Source organism: Mercenaria mercenaria, chromosome 10, assembly GCF_021730395.1.
Source record: "Mercenaria mercenaria strain notata chromosome 10, MADL_Memer_1, whole genome shotgun sequence".
NCBI classification, from domain to species: domain Eukaryota; kingdom Metazoa; phylum Mollusca; class Bivalvia; order Venerida; family Veneridae; genus Mercenaria; species Mercenaria mercenaria.
Window position 1 is genome coordinate 77,429,198 of NC_069370.1, and position 15,437 is coordinate 77,444,634.

The 15,437-nt window shown below is 34.7% G+C and overlaps 2 protein-coding genes across 2 annotated transcripts in view; one reads left to right on the forward strand and one right to left on the reverse strand.

The window, feature by feature from the left end:
• LOC123561068 (acyl-CoA dehydrogenase family member 11-like) overlaps nucleotides 1–15,437 on the forward strand; it is an 80,319-nt gene that overhangs the window by 17,589 nt on the left and 47,293 nt on the right. The window lies entirely within an intron of this gene.
• Nucleotides 1,799–11,897, reverse strand: LOC123561070 (protein draper-like). The gene is made up of 5 exons (XM_045353243.2): nucleotides 11,728–11,897; nucleotides 8,781–8,946; nucleotides 4,577–4,803; nucleotides 3,691–4,065; nucleotides 1,799–2,342 (listed from the first exon to the last, which is right to left on the reverse strand). Exons 1-5 carry the CDS (start codon nucleotides 11,789–11,791, stop codon nucleotides 2,221–2,223), a joined length of 954 nt encoding a protein of 317 aa, XP_045209178.2. The 5' UTR covers nucleotides 11,792–11,897; the 3' UTR covers nucleotides 1,799–2,220.

The following is a 15,437-nucleotide window of genomic DNA, read 5'->3' on the forward strand; positions in this document are numbered from 1 at the left end:
AGGTAGCCGGGGGAGACAAAATACGCACACACAGAAGTCCAGACAGTATGTTCATGTAAATACATAGACTTTTTGTACATGGAATACTAGACGGGAGTAACTGTTATTTTTATTCAGAAAGTTTAGACATACAACCATAAAACATGGCACAAGATCTGTATAGATTTTAACTTTAAAACTGTGTTTTTTTTTCACATTATTGAAATAATGTGCACCTTAAAATTATATGTTGTATCCTAATGAAGGTCTAGGTTCATATTTAAGGCATGATTAAAGAACATATTTTGTATGTTTGTTTTGGGTTTAACGTCGTTTTCAACAGTATTTCAGTCATGTAACGGTGGGCAATTAGCCTAACCAGTATTCCTGGATTCTGTACCAGTACAAACCTGTTCTCCGCAAGTAACTGCCAAGTTCCCCACATGAATTATCAGAGGTGGAGGACGAATGATTTCAGACACAATGTCTTTTATCAAATAGTCACGACGAACTTGCGACCTCGCGATCCGTAGACCAACGCTCTCCCTACTGAGCTAAGCGGGCGGATTAAACACATTTTACCTTTTATCATATGTATATTGAATGTTCTGTAATATGTATATTATCATACATTGTATGCTGTGTATATTGACGGGACCTCAATAATATATCCATGATACACAGATAACAATCTGATATTTGACATCTGCCTTTATGTGACTAGAAGACCACAAAATACAATCTGATATTGTTCGTCACGTAATATTTTAATGTCCATAAATAGAAAGATAAATAGACAAAATATGGATCACCTGTGAACATAATAAATACATTTAAATACATTAAATAGACACTGAACTTACACAAATATTAATATACACACCATATAAAAAGTAGGTACATACTGCTAGAACAATTTTGGGAAGAGATTGGTTGGGCTTATATAAATGAAACATATTTAATTCATAGATAATTAAGATAAACAATATATCTTATTTTGACAGGAGCATTACGTATTTTTTGTCGTTTTTTTTGTAAAAGAGAAAAAATAGATATTAATATTCATCCATTTGCGACAATAGAAAAAGAATGTTACTTCCAATTTCCGTTTTTAAATTCACAAAACTGACAAAAAGTTTTTATGTTATATTAAGAGAAAAATGTAACCAGAACAAATCAGTTCAAAACGCTTTTAACTTATAGTTCTATCATATTTTAAGGCGACTCTGAAACAGGTTGAATGAACAAGTATCATCGTAAATTTGCAAACGTGAATGACTTAAGTTATGAAGTTAATGCAACATTGTTCTGCACAATATGAATTAAAAGAGGACTGCATCCAAATTTACATCTTTTCCTGAAACATATAAAAAATCTTTAATAGAAGTTGTGAACAAAGATTAAAAACATAACATTCACGCTTTTTTTTTATTTAAAAACGCAATTATTTGTATTCAAAATAAACAATCAAAGCGCTGTGCGGAGCAATATTCGCTAGAAGACATCTTTGAAGATGGCGGTGTTGAATAAATCTGTTAGGGTTCAACAGGAACGGAGTAAATAAGTGTTTAAAACACGACAGTGATCACGACTTTTGCCATCATTGACCTTTGATCCTATGACCTCAGAATCAACAGTGGTCATTTACTGCCAATGGGCAATATGTTTGTCTAGTGTGATACAGCAAGGTGCTCTCAAGACATTCAGATGTAATGGTTTTTGCCGCGTATAAAAATCAAATAAACTTTGCAAATTATAACAAGTGTGCACAAAAAGGGACAAGGCTGTACATAACATATTAGAAAAGTCCACGTTAGAGAATGGTGACTATCTGTATATTAATGTTGATACTGAATTGTTACGATATGATTCTGTGATGTGCCTCTCAAGGCATGCCTTTGTAACTATGTAAAATATTTAATTAATTTATTACTATGCTGACACCGGGTTTACAAAACCGGAAACGGCTATAAGTCATTGTGAATGAAATTCCATGGCACACGTGGTAGAACTGTGATAAATTGTCTTTTTCTTGGTTTTAAGTCTGATTTTAAATTCGGTGATGACTTTAATTTTAACACAACTAAATAGAATCTATGTTATGCAATCTGACTAAAGTACTCGATGTGTAGCGTTAATTAGGAGGTGGTTTAGTCAGCATTATCTATCATCACTATTCAAAAACAGAAACATTTAATGAAATGCTGAGTGACTAAGAACACTAAAACGTCCTGTGCATGTCTAAAATTTATTTCTCTTTCTTCTCCAGCACGCGATCACTACGACAACGATGATTATGATGACAACAAGGCCGCCAACTCCTGCTCCTATTGCTATTGTCCTTACAGTGTTGTCTGCCTTTACTGAAAATATAATTTTTTTAAATATTTGTCAAACAATCAGACTTTTTTCTTTTTTTCTATAAGTACATCGATATTAAGGGTCATATGAAAGTTCTACATGTTAAATAGGTTGGGGAAAAAACAAATACCCTAAGTGACTTGTTAGTCTCTGGTGGACACCGGAGTGAAACCAATTTATAGGCTTAAAACATATTCAACTGCAATTTTGAACTGTGAACGCCGAAAACCTCACTATTAGACGTCATGGTTATTTTCACTTGAATAATGTGGCCGAGAATCAATTTACTGTGGCTGCATAATGCGACACAGAATGACTTTTTTCAGGTAAATGATACACTCCTTTCAATATGATAATTACAGATCTACAAAACAATATACGAATATAAAAAAAGAGTCGATATACCTTTTAATGCATGTGACCTCAATGTAAACTTACAATAGACAGGAAACATAACCGAGAAGAAACATGATAAGCACAGCTGAATCTCTGTTACCTCCCTTCAATTACAATATTTCTATTATAATTATTCCAACATATTTCACGAATTCCGATTGTTTTTCTCTTGTAGTATTCATTTTCTGAAAACGCTGGTGACAAGTGTCATTTATCTTCGAAACTTTTAAGGACATTTTCTACAAGGCTTAACTTGACTACAGGTGTATTTCTTTCATCAATGATTGGTCAGTTAAGTGTGGCAATTTTTCTAGTTTGCAGATAAAATTTGGAAAAAAATGGTCCGATGTAGGACTCGCACCCACAACACCGAGACTGACAGCTAAAGGTTTTGTCCGCACAGCTACTTGCACATGCGACACTGGGTAAATTGTAAAGAAATGTATACGCAGTAGTTATGTCGCTATTTAGTTTCGGACACCGAGAATTATTTTCGGAAATATAAGGAATATTCATGAGTGCCAGGTCTTACGAACAATTCAGGTTATATGACGACGTTTCGGTTTTTGACGGTGGAAACACACTAGGTACCACTTCGAGCGTTTAACAGGCACAGGTGGACACCTTACACCTGGGTAGACCCACCGACCTCCCGCACGCCAGCTCGTGGCTTCCTCACATGAAAGAATTCTATACGAGGTTTTAAACCTACAGCACTGACGGACAAGTGACTTAAAGCCAGGTCCTAAACCACTCGTCAATGATGTCCTCTTACGTAAAGAAAGGTTAGATTGATTCAATCGATGCTTTACATAAAGACTATCAAAGCAGCCATGTAAGTAATTTTCCAAAGTGAAGAAATGATACGAATATGTGCCTGCATATCAAGAAAGCTTTGAACGCAGCATAAATAAAATTGTCTATAAACTGAACAATATGTATACTCCTACTTACTTCTTTCTGCGCATTTTGGACCTTCAAATTCATCCACGCAGCCATCCATACAGTCACCGGTTAAATAGTCACATTTCTGGTTGGCACAATTTCGGCTACACTCCGTACTACAGTTACTATCCCAGTATGTACTGTTTACACATCCATGCATACAATAGCCAGTTGTCTCATTACAAACTCTTGTGTCTAGATCAACAGGTCTGAAACAGTTGGGACTGCATGGGTTCTGACAGTCGGTGTCCCAGAAATGAGGAGTGCAGCTGTTTAGGCAGGAACCAGTCTGGCTACACTCGCGCTTTACACAACCTTCACTACAGGAAGCCATGCATTTTGATCCCGTCAGTACAGGAAGAACACAACCACTGCTGCATGTTCCTGAAATTTGAATAATTTAATTATATAAAACAAACAATATAGTCTCGTTACAAACTCTTGTTTAGATTTACACGTCTTAAACAGTCGTGGTTGCATGGTCTCTGACAGTCGGTGTTACAGAAATGAGGAGTTAGAGCAGAACCGGTCTGGCTACACTCGCGCGTTTTTGTTTTTTCAGCTGAAACAGATGTTCAAGTTTGAATCTTTAAAACATGTCCTAGGAAGTATAAAAAGGTTTGTTTTCCTATTTGACCTACATCAATAACTAGGGATTGGGCTATTTTAACTGAAGATACTTAAAAAAACATACAATTTACTGTTGTGTGAGATAGTTTAAGAGCGAAAGATATTTTCATCTTTCATGTTCATTTCAAGGTTTTCAAATGGTTTTGTAAACGCATTTCATCTATTTCATAATTCCATTTGATCACTGAAATTTCCTAATATACTTCACTGCTATATTCAAATAGCTCACTGAAAAAAAGACATGTAGAAAACTGATTATCTTTACCATCAACAGCACTGCACGTGTTTCCAAGGCAGGTACTGCTACACTGACTCATGCACGTGTCACCATAGTAGCCAGGCTGACATCCGAATTCACATCGTCCGTCTGTCTGTCTGCATACTGATAATGAAGAACTTTCATTCCTAGCGCAATTCTCACTGCATGGCTTACAGTCCCCATCACTCTGGTAATAGTCCTTCACACATTCGCTACATTCAATAGCGGTTACACTGAAATAATCGAGAGAAAAATCATGACAGACAGACAGACAGACAGATAGATATAATTGTGATATTTAATAAAACCCATACTGACCTCTTTTCAAAACGAGGCGCTATTTATTAGAACAAGACCAATTTTCCATGTACACCTTCGAAAAAAATATCGTATGGAGACGCCGGGCAGTTCAAACAAGAGTTCTCGCTTCAAAATTCATTTTGCGTAAAACACAAAAGTTCGTATTCAGGGATACATAATTAGAACGTCATTTAAAGGAAGTCAGTCTGATTATGGTCAAGTGACAGCTTTGTCTAAATCTTAAACACTTGTACTTCATAAATTTAAAAAGAATATCACCTCAAGTATTTTTAAAATTTGAGTTTCAGTCCTGAATTACCAACTAAGGCTGATCTTTTTCTAAGTACAGACTAGATAAACATATTTTGCATAAGAAATGATTCGTGTACATAAGAACAATTGCATTACACTTGTAAAATAATTATACTGTTTATACTAAATTTAGTAACTCTGCATGTTTGTAAAAAATATTGTTATCTCCCTTTGCCTGTTTTGGTTGTATGAAGATAACAAAGTAGTCCGAAGCTACGTGCTGTTTGGTGCAGTCGCAAATATAAAACTTGAAATTATATCGGAAAGAAAAAGCAGTGTTTTCAGCTTTATCAAATACTATCAAATTACAAATTTTACAACTACTCATATGGTCTAACTCTATTTAAAAGATACTTTTATTCCTTGAATAAACTTTTTAGTGAAGACACGAAATGTATACAAAAAATTAGAAACTATATAGCATAAATGAAATCTATTGTAATGGACAATTTCAGTTTAAAACCTTTACGGCAGATGTATGATTTTAAACAAACATGAACATAATCATTTACGTCTTAAAAGTACTGGTTACCGACATTGACAGGTTTCTTGATTCAACAATATTGCAGTTTTATCAAGTGTGTATACTTTGCATTCATAACATATGTCTAACGCCCTCTTTGGTTATATCAAAATTTCAACATTACATTTATCTTAACAATGTCGAAAATATATAATTATATACAGGACCATAACCACACATTGATTTTAAAGTAAAAGGTAACAGAGATGAAGATTTTTCATAAACATTTATCAAATATTTTCCATGATTTATTTGAATATTAGAAAGAAAAATATCTATTTTCGCAGTGAAGAAGATCAAATATATATTTCCACTGGCATTGAACAAGAAAATGGGTAACATTCAGTTAAAACGTGAAATGAAAACTAAATCAGTTTCTTTCACATCCATTCTTTAACGCCATCGTATTTATTACCTGCTTAATTAAAAGCGAATTATCGAAATATTTGAGTGAAAAATGAAAATAATTTACTGGTAAGAAACTAAGAAATACGTAGATTTCGTAGTTTTGTGTGTATTTTTGTGAATTTTAAAGGGACTGGTGCCGTAAATGAATGAATATAATGGAATGTTTCAACGTTGCTGAAACTTCAAAAACATAAAAACTTATTGTTTTTAAAGTGCACCAAATTTAGAACAGAAATCATGAATGTTTAGAAGATCTGTAAAAGTGTACATGTAGTTAGTATACATGTTGTACATGTTATTAGTGTACTTGTAGTTACTCTGCAGGAGCTACTTTCAGTTATCACTAGTATGCAAAGTTACCTAAAACTCCAAATGGGTAAATATAAACTCTGAAGATGGTACACTGTATTTCAAACGTAGCTTTAACGAAACAAAATAATATATTTTCTATTATCCGGTCGTTGTGCACCTATTTTAAAAACCTTTCTATGCATACAGCTGGATTCTGATTCAGTTGTTACACAAATCAAAATCATGTATATTTTATGGAGATACTACTACTTCAAAGCATTTTACAGCAGCCTCGTAACGGCATTCAGTTATACAGTGATTCAAATCAATAAAACTCAAGGACTAATTTCCCTGTTGACATCAATATTTTTGTGAATGAAACAAGTGACCTCCCTAAAGTGATAATCAGCTGGTTTTTAACCAGTATCATCATCGTCATAGCTTCACAATAAATAATGGACTGCATATATTTGTCATTCAATGAACTAAATAACAAGAAAAAACACAGTATACTTTGTACATACACATTAAAGACCCACCACGACCTAGTGACCTACTTTTTTCACCCACAAAAACTTCATGAAAATCATTCTTATAATACAGGTAAAATACAGCTATTCTTCAAGTTTTCAGGTGGACAATTTAGGCCCTACCTGAATAAATGTGTTTTCAAAACTTCATCTGCAAACTTGTTCAGTCAATCTCTTTAAAGCATATTTTTCGGAATATAGAGGAATAACTATCTTTACACTGTAGAAACAAAATGTGATTGAAATTTTAACTAAATACACTGATTTATGTGCATATTGCTACATTAATTCAATAAAATGTCAAGACATTAAACACATGGTCTTGGCTTTATTTATGTCACTGTCAACTTGTAACTAGATACTTGTTATATCTCATTTTCTTCATGCAAAGCATGTATAATTACCATCATGGAAATACAAAAGACTACAGTTATTTTGTGGTGCCTCTTTAAGTAATCTTCTAACGCAACACTTAAATGTGTTTTGCAAATATATTTTAAACTACTGAATCAGTAGTTCAGAAATTTTACCACACACTTTGAGAGATCTTCTGTTAATAAGATTTTAAATTATTTATCATAATTTTAATGCCTTGTCCCAGTTTGGAAAAGTCACAAAATACGGATTATTATAGCAAATATATATCTCATTTATCATAGTTACTCGGTAAATTGGAATTATTTAAAACATTCGTTTCAAACTGCATTTTTTAAAGAGACATGCAAGCTAATTGGTCCTATACCAACTTCTGCAATCTGACCCCGTTAAGTTGAAAATATAAACACAACTCGTTTGAAAGGCTGAATGAAATATTTGAGGAGTGTTCTCTCTCTCTTGATGTTAATTTCTAATGTAAGAAAACTGTTATGAAGATTTTGCAGTCATGACCGAAAGTTTATGGGAGTAGCTTAAATGACATTGTACGCTGTATTTAATGGACACAAACGTGTATATATTTAAATTCCTCAAAATATGCTCACACGTCCAATGTTTTTACAGCTTTGACAAAAATGGTTTTATTGTACGTTTTATGACTTCTTTTATGTTAAAATCAACTTTTCTTGTATATTTATGTCTATGTATGTGTTGTGACCTTTTAAAAATGGGGCGTGGTCGTAAAAAGAGTAAAGATGTTTACCAAACGGCTTGGTTTTCGCACTTACGTTAAAACATTTGAGTCATAAATCCATACCAAACTTCGATACATATTATAAAGCTTGTTCAGCCAGCAGAAATAAAGCTTTAACCTTTAATAAACCGCTAATAAAAGAAAATCATCGAAGGCAATATGTTACAGACGATGGCAATATGTTACAGACGTGACAATATCAGTAATCATACACCATATGGCTGACGTATAATTATTTTTAACTAAGGAAGTATCATTTTCCTTTTGCCATAATACTTTCTTCTTATAATGTATTTTTCTTTAGAGCTTCAGTTTTTCTTAATATTTTTAGCGGTTAAATATGAATACAATCATTTTAGCAAAGCTGTTGAGTGACCGAATGCTGACTTTGAAATAGTTTGTGTCAAGTAATAATGATATTTAGCGTGTAAAATTGCTCTTGTTCGTTCTGTTTCGTTCGTTTGCATTTCGAAAGAGGGCCGCCTTTAACGTCATAAAATACAACTCTACTAGTATACTGTGTGGAAGACGGGTTCTGACTTTATGTTTAAAGGACTTATCCTACAATAAATATTTTTTTTATAAGATACGTGTCTACAACAGACCTTTGCTTGTGACCAATACTGACCGTTGTAAACCAAAACGTTTCTGTTGCAGTCTTGTGTTCATACTTTTTAGTTGTCTATTTATCTATCAGTATTGTTTTTTAATATTTACCTCCCCTGAGTTATTGAACAGTCCTTGCAGTATGAGCAACACTGAATGTTACATTTCGAACCACCATACCCCGGCTGACATCCATCTAGGCAATCACCAGTGACGTTATTACATGTGGGCCCCGTGGCTGGCTGTGCACAGAAGGCACTGCAATCTCCTTCGCTTCCTGAAAAAGAACAATTTACATATGAACAGTTTTCGAATGACAGCGCACACCCATATCTGTAGCCAGCATTGGAACAATAGCTTTTGTATTATCAGACAGAAATCGTTTTGTCCATCGGTTTCAGGTCGAACCCATGCCGGCGACATCTGGCTGGTTTTTGAGAACTTCTTTAATTTGTTAAAGGACACACAAACATAAACAGTTGGTAGCGACAGAAGTTATTTGGCATTTCATACACACAACAGTTGTTACAAATGATGATTATTACATGTACCTAATGAAGCCAACTGCAGTTCACCATGCAACTCATTTTTAAAACGTCTTAGATATGCCCAACGTTGTTCAGCTTGTACACATATGTAAATTGTACATTTAGCACAGAAATATTGATTTTTTATGTTATTTTCACTCTAGATTAGATGAACCCATTATATAAATTTAGCTTTAAGAATATTGTATACTGCATCTTCGTCTGACCGCTCTATTATCGATTGATAGAATATACAATCCAATATATTACCACTGTTGTGCCTCCCAAAAATGGGGAGGTGGGAGGACGAGGATCGTATCAGAGTTGCCTATGTACGTCCGTCTGTCCGTCTGATTTGTGTCGTGCATATCTCAAAAATATTTAATCCAGGGTCAGCAAACCTGACAGGTTTACCATTAATCAGGAGAAGTTGTGCAGCTGGTGTTCTAAAGCTAAAACAGTTATGGTCTTTCACTTAGTCAAAAGTATGCATAAAAAGGGCTAAACGTTTGTGTCGCATATATCACAAAAAGTATTTGACCTAGGAATTAAGCGTATACTTGCACCTTGTGCACCTTTTTGCTTTTGTTTGAGATTTCACTCAGCCAGGCCAGATTATGGCCCTTGACTTAGTCAAAAACATGCAAAATATGTTGTTTAGCAAGTATCTTGAAACTTATTTGACTTAAAAGTCATGAAAAAATATAGAAATATTATTATGCATGTGAAGTTGTGCTCCTGGTGTTTGTTTCGGACAACTGTCGGTCAGACTAGGGTTATGGCCCTTGATATATGCAAAAAAAAGGCATAATGTTTGTATCGCATCTCAAAACGTATTTGACCTACAGTCATAAAACATTACAAGATTATTTGCAGCATGTGAAATTGTTTGGGCTTTCACTCAGCCAGACCAGAGTTATTGTCCTTAACTTAGTCAAGTCAAAATACACAAAAAGAGCTTAGAAGTTTGTGTAAAATATATCTTAAAATATTTCACCTAGTCATGAAACCATGTACAGTGACTGAAAGTAAGGTCAACAGTGTCCTATGGACACACATCTTGTTATTGATATTTAAACTCTCAATATATATTCTTCGGGGCATGTTTAATTAACATTAATTTCTTGCAGTTTCCTAATCGCCACAATTCCAGTCTGAGTTGCAGTTAAATATTACACCGAATGGTCTATGTATACAAACAAAGAACATAACAAACGTATACGTGTTGATCATGACGTTATCATGTTGTATGTATTAATTTAATTAAGCAAGTAAGATATGAAGGCTCATATCTCATTGTGCAATTATCATTATTTAAAATCAAGGTCAATGTTTTCTTTTGGTTAGTTATACTCGCTTTCAAAATCTTACACAAATGATTAATGAGAAAATACTCATTTCGCCGAAATATGCAATCTGACTAAAGTACTTGATCTTCTAAACGAAGATCTGAGAACGACCCATTCACATTCGTCTTCTGTATATTTTGGATTTCCAGTATTGCTATTTTTATTTTATCCAATCAGACGACTTGTTCGAATGTCAAAGAGTAAGAAAAATTGCAGTCATTCTAGGGCTCGAACCCGGGACCCCTCGCTTACAAAGCAGGTGGCCTACCGACTGAGCTAGCCGGCTATCTGATACATTAGGACATAAGAATTGTAAATACCAAAAGTCAAGGCTACAGGTAGATTTGCAAGATGTTGTAAGTTAGGCTCTGATTGGCTAGCGAAAGGGTCGTCAGAACGAGGCTATGAATAGGTCGTTCTCAGATCCTATGCGTAGCGTAATAGGAGATGTACTTCAGTCAGACTGCCGAAATATGATACTGTACGGTTAAATTAATTCACACATTTAATGGGTAAAGAGCAAATTGCAAGTGAAGTTGTTTTCTTTACCACCCCAACCCTATTTCCCGCCTCCAAAGGGCAGTTCAAACAAAAGACAAGCTCAACGTTATGCCCGAGCTAGTTCTGGCTACCATACTTTAACTGATCCAGGATGCTCGCGTAGATATCCTAGGCAGCATATGAATTTCTCTGAGCTAAACTTTTTTAGCTATGCCCGAGCCTACTCTCGTTCAATTTGGTTTATGTTAGAGCGGTAGTGCAGTCCTAACAAAGAAGACGGTTCAAATGGTCAATGAGAAATAAAAATATTGTCTTTGACATTCGGTCAATGAAGAATTTAGTCCAACTATTGTATAGTTTAGGCCAAACACCCGATTCCAGTTTTTATTTGTTTAATAAAACTTGAACTTGGACTAATATAAATAAAACATGTGTAAAAAAAATACTTAAAGGTATGTGTACGCCTTAGTACGCCTTATATTAGTACGTCATAGTCGGAAACAAGAAAAGGTGAAGGTCTTACAGACACCGAACAAAGAGAAATCATATTAGAATCAAGACTGAAAAAAAAAACACGTATAACCTGGGAAGATATACAAACATACATATCTTGACCCACGAAAAAGAATTTTTACATTCAGTTAAACAACTGTAAAGGAAGATAGTATTTTGAATCCTTACCTTCAGCAAAGAAAATTCCAAATTGACTCAAAATTACAAGAAGACATAATTTTCCGACGTCCATTTCGAAACGTTTTTTTTGTTTTTTTTGTTTTTTTGTTACTAATTTATGTATGTGCTACATTTTTGTCATCTCTTCTATTTATAGGTTCGTAAGACTTGTGTCATACCCAAATGCAAAATGAAATTTGATACAACAGTGTTTACAATCCTGTTCATAAAATGGTTTCCGTCATTATGAACTATTGATTTTCAACTGCTGAAACGTATTAACGTTACACAGGTGTGTTCGCGCAAACGGAAAAACTTGCTCTTTACGGTAAGAATATAATAACTAGTATGTAATCTTAAAAAAGAGACAGGATTTGTATGGTTACAAGAAAAAAAAACAAAAAATTCCCTGAGGAAGGCTTAACGCCGAAACGTTGGAAGTTAATAATTATCTATGAACAAACGCTACACGTGTTGTTGTTGATTTTTCTTATATGGTTACAAGACAATTAACAGAATAAGCAAAGCCTTGGAGTGGTTTATCATCTAATTTACCACGGTTCACGGGCGTAGAAATTGAACCACAAGGGCGTTAGCTCGAGTGGTTAAATACTGAAGCATCTGAACGATGAACCGTGGTAAGTATACGATGAATTACAAGAAGGCCTTGGTTGTTTTCATTCTGACATGCTCATTGACATATTTTAATAAATATTATGCTGGGCTTCATTTACCCGTGGAGTAATGTATTGGACGTCATGCTGCAATTTGACGTCGTAGTGTTCTCTTACCGGTCCGCGCGCAACCGTTGTTTATCGCAGATTCTAATATGCTTTTCTTTGTTAAAACACTCTTGTGCTAGAATGACGTCACGTTAACGTGTGGTGACGTCAATGCTTTTGTTGCGACAAAGAAAGAGCGCTACTATATTTTATCTACTGTTTTAGATTAAGGGCATATTAGAATCGAAACGATTTATAGCAAAACCGTGTTTTAAAACTATCTATACACTCGGGCAGAAATACGTCGTACAAATAATTTCACTCGTGTTGCGCCCTCGTGAAATTATTACGCCCGACGTATGACCGCCCATCGTGCATAAATAGTGTTAAACATTCTTTTGCTATAAATTATTTCTTAAATATTAGAGCTTGGTTTCCTTCTTTTTTTACCTGGAAATCAAATCGAGCCATGTTAGAATGTTGTATAAAGTTGTATTTTCAGAGAAAATATTTTATGCCATTTATTTTATGGAGACGATACAATTTATTATGTTGTACTAGTACGAGTATTTAAACATATGGTGTCTACAAAATACTGTACGAAAACATCATTTTATGCCAGGTTTGACTTGTTATTTGTATAAACATTCAAGTCTTAACATATTCCAGACATATCTACATTCAACTGTTGTTTTTTTTTTTCTTCTTCTTTTTTTAATCAGTAATTTAGAATCAAATGTCCGACCTCCACATTACCATTTATTTTGTTTTACACAGCTCCACTGTGTCCTTCCAATGGACAAACACCGGCCAAAGGTTTATCGGGAATTACAACAAAAAAAAAACACATACATTAAAAAAGATGATTACTTAATTTCATTGGAGGTAAAAAGGAAGAAAACACACGAATAAAGACAAAAATTAATTTATGTAATTACAACAAATGTTTTGCTATTTTGACTACGGATCGTTGATTTTTGATAAAATGTAACGATTTTACATTAAGTAAGCTTACAAATTAACTATTGCCAAAATATTTGTCAAAAGTCCATGTATTATAGAACTGGTTTAGTTCGTAAAATGTAAGGGGTCTAGATGTCACGGATGTATGCGTAAACGATCTTCTCCCCCCGCTTCATATGTGACGTCGGCGGGCAACTGTGTCGCCGTTGTTACGTGCATTGTTGCATTAGTTTTATTTAAACTTGTTTCGATTATACCCTGGCTATAAATGACTACAACAGGATGTTCAGAGAACGTACATTTCTTTTTGATTAAGCTGCGCCGGGCGGTATTATTTTATTCTATTTTGAGACTCTTTCTCGTGTTCATTTTTCATTTATTTTAGGACCTACTTTTCTCTTTACGACAATATCTTAAATGTCAAGAAAAGTGTTTACATGACAAAAAGCTTTTATGGCTACACTTGAAGACTACAGTATATGAATTACCGTGTAAGTATTGGTTTATTGGAAGTCATCGAACTAGGGCAACAACCGTCAGTATAATACTTTTTTAAACTAGCGTGTTTACTGTTTACATGTAGTGCAGAAAGGGCGTGTAATGAACCAATTCAAACACTGTCGAGTGTGTTAGGAAAAGCCATTACGTCTATGGGGATTAAACCAACGACTTCTTGGATACCGCATAACCTAATGATTAGTAACCATCAGTCGTATCAGAGAAAGTATCAGCGCTTAAAATTTCAGATTGAGTTCGTTTTCTTTCTCTAAAATTTAAAAAAAAACAACACACACACAACATTTGTATTCAGCTGTATTGCAAAAGAAACGAGTGAATGAAAGCAAAATAGTATGGTTATTTTCTTTATTAAGACTACAATTTATGGTAATACCGTCGCCGCCGGTTTAAAACCATATGGGCGAACATAATAAAATCTTCGTCCTATAAAACATCATTGTTTTATGAAAGCTGTCCTTTATCATAAACGACTAATATCGGAAACTGTTGTGTAAATTTTTTCCAAGTTACTACCTGTGACCTCAGACCTTGCAGTGATCAGTACTGTTGAGAGAATATACAATTTCACCTAGAACATCCACGATCAATAGAGCAGCATAACATTCTAAGACTTTCTCAGGAATAATTAACATACATTTATATAATGTCTTTTCAAGCATTAAGCTTATGACGTAATTTTTGCCCTTTTTCGTTTAATAATGCTCATTTCTTTCTTATTTTGTGTTTAATATATTCAACAGTTATTTATCCATTTTAAAGGACATAATTGTTAAGGCTGGCCATCCAACGTGACTTTTCCGTTTGGTACACACGGGAAAAATAATTCGATTTAGGTATCATGTTTGCTAATATCTTGTTTATTACTGGGTGTGTGTGTGGGGAGGTGGGGGGGGGGGGGGATTAATATGATAAAAAGTTTCTAAGACAGGAAAATGAGCGCTTTCCTCGGTACAAAGCGTCCGTCACGCATCCTTAAAAGATAAAGATATAAGGGTAGATTTCACGGAAGCACAGTTCATCCCCAAACACAGCCTTAAAGTAGGCCCGGAACAAAAAGAAACTGTAACGGAAAAATACAGTTAAGTAGACGGGTTGCTTCAAAGATCCAAGAACAAGTACATTTTGATTATATACACACAACTGGGGATGGGGGTAAGTGATATACTAAAGGGTGCGGGTATTTGGGGAAAGGGGGAAAAGCAAGGAGTAATATTCAACAGGGAAAGCCACACTTCTAAACGCAATCTCCCTATACAGTAAATCACAGCAGCATATACACACACACGCACGCAAGCACGCACGCACGCACACACGCACACGCGCACGCGCACGCGCATACGCACACGTACACACACACACACACACACACAGACACAGACAAACAAACAGACATGCAAGAAAAAAATCCCCGAAAAAAAAACCCTCTCAAACAGCAAACAAGCAGGAACACGCCCAGGGACGGCTGGCGGCCAAAAATATGGTGGGAACGATAGCACACTCATAATAAGAGGAGAG

Coding starts and splice junctions, on each gene's coding strand:
- LOC123561070 (XM_045353243.2), bottom strand. CDS start 11,791: ATGGACGTCGGAAAATTATGTCTTCTTGTAATTTTGAGTCAATTTGGA. Junction 8,947..11,727: donor TGGAATTTTCTTTGCTGAAG/GTAAGGATTCAA, acceptor GTTCTTTTTCAG/GAAGCGAAGGAGATTGCAGT. Junction 2,343..3,690: donor TCCAAAATGCGCAGAAAGAA/GTAAGTAGGAGT, acceptor TTATATTTTCAG/TAAAGGCAGACAACACTGTA.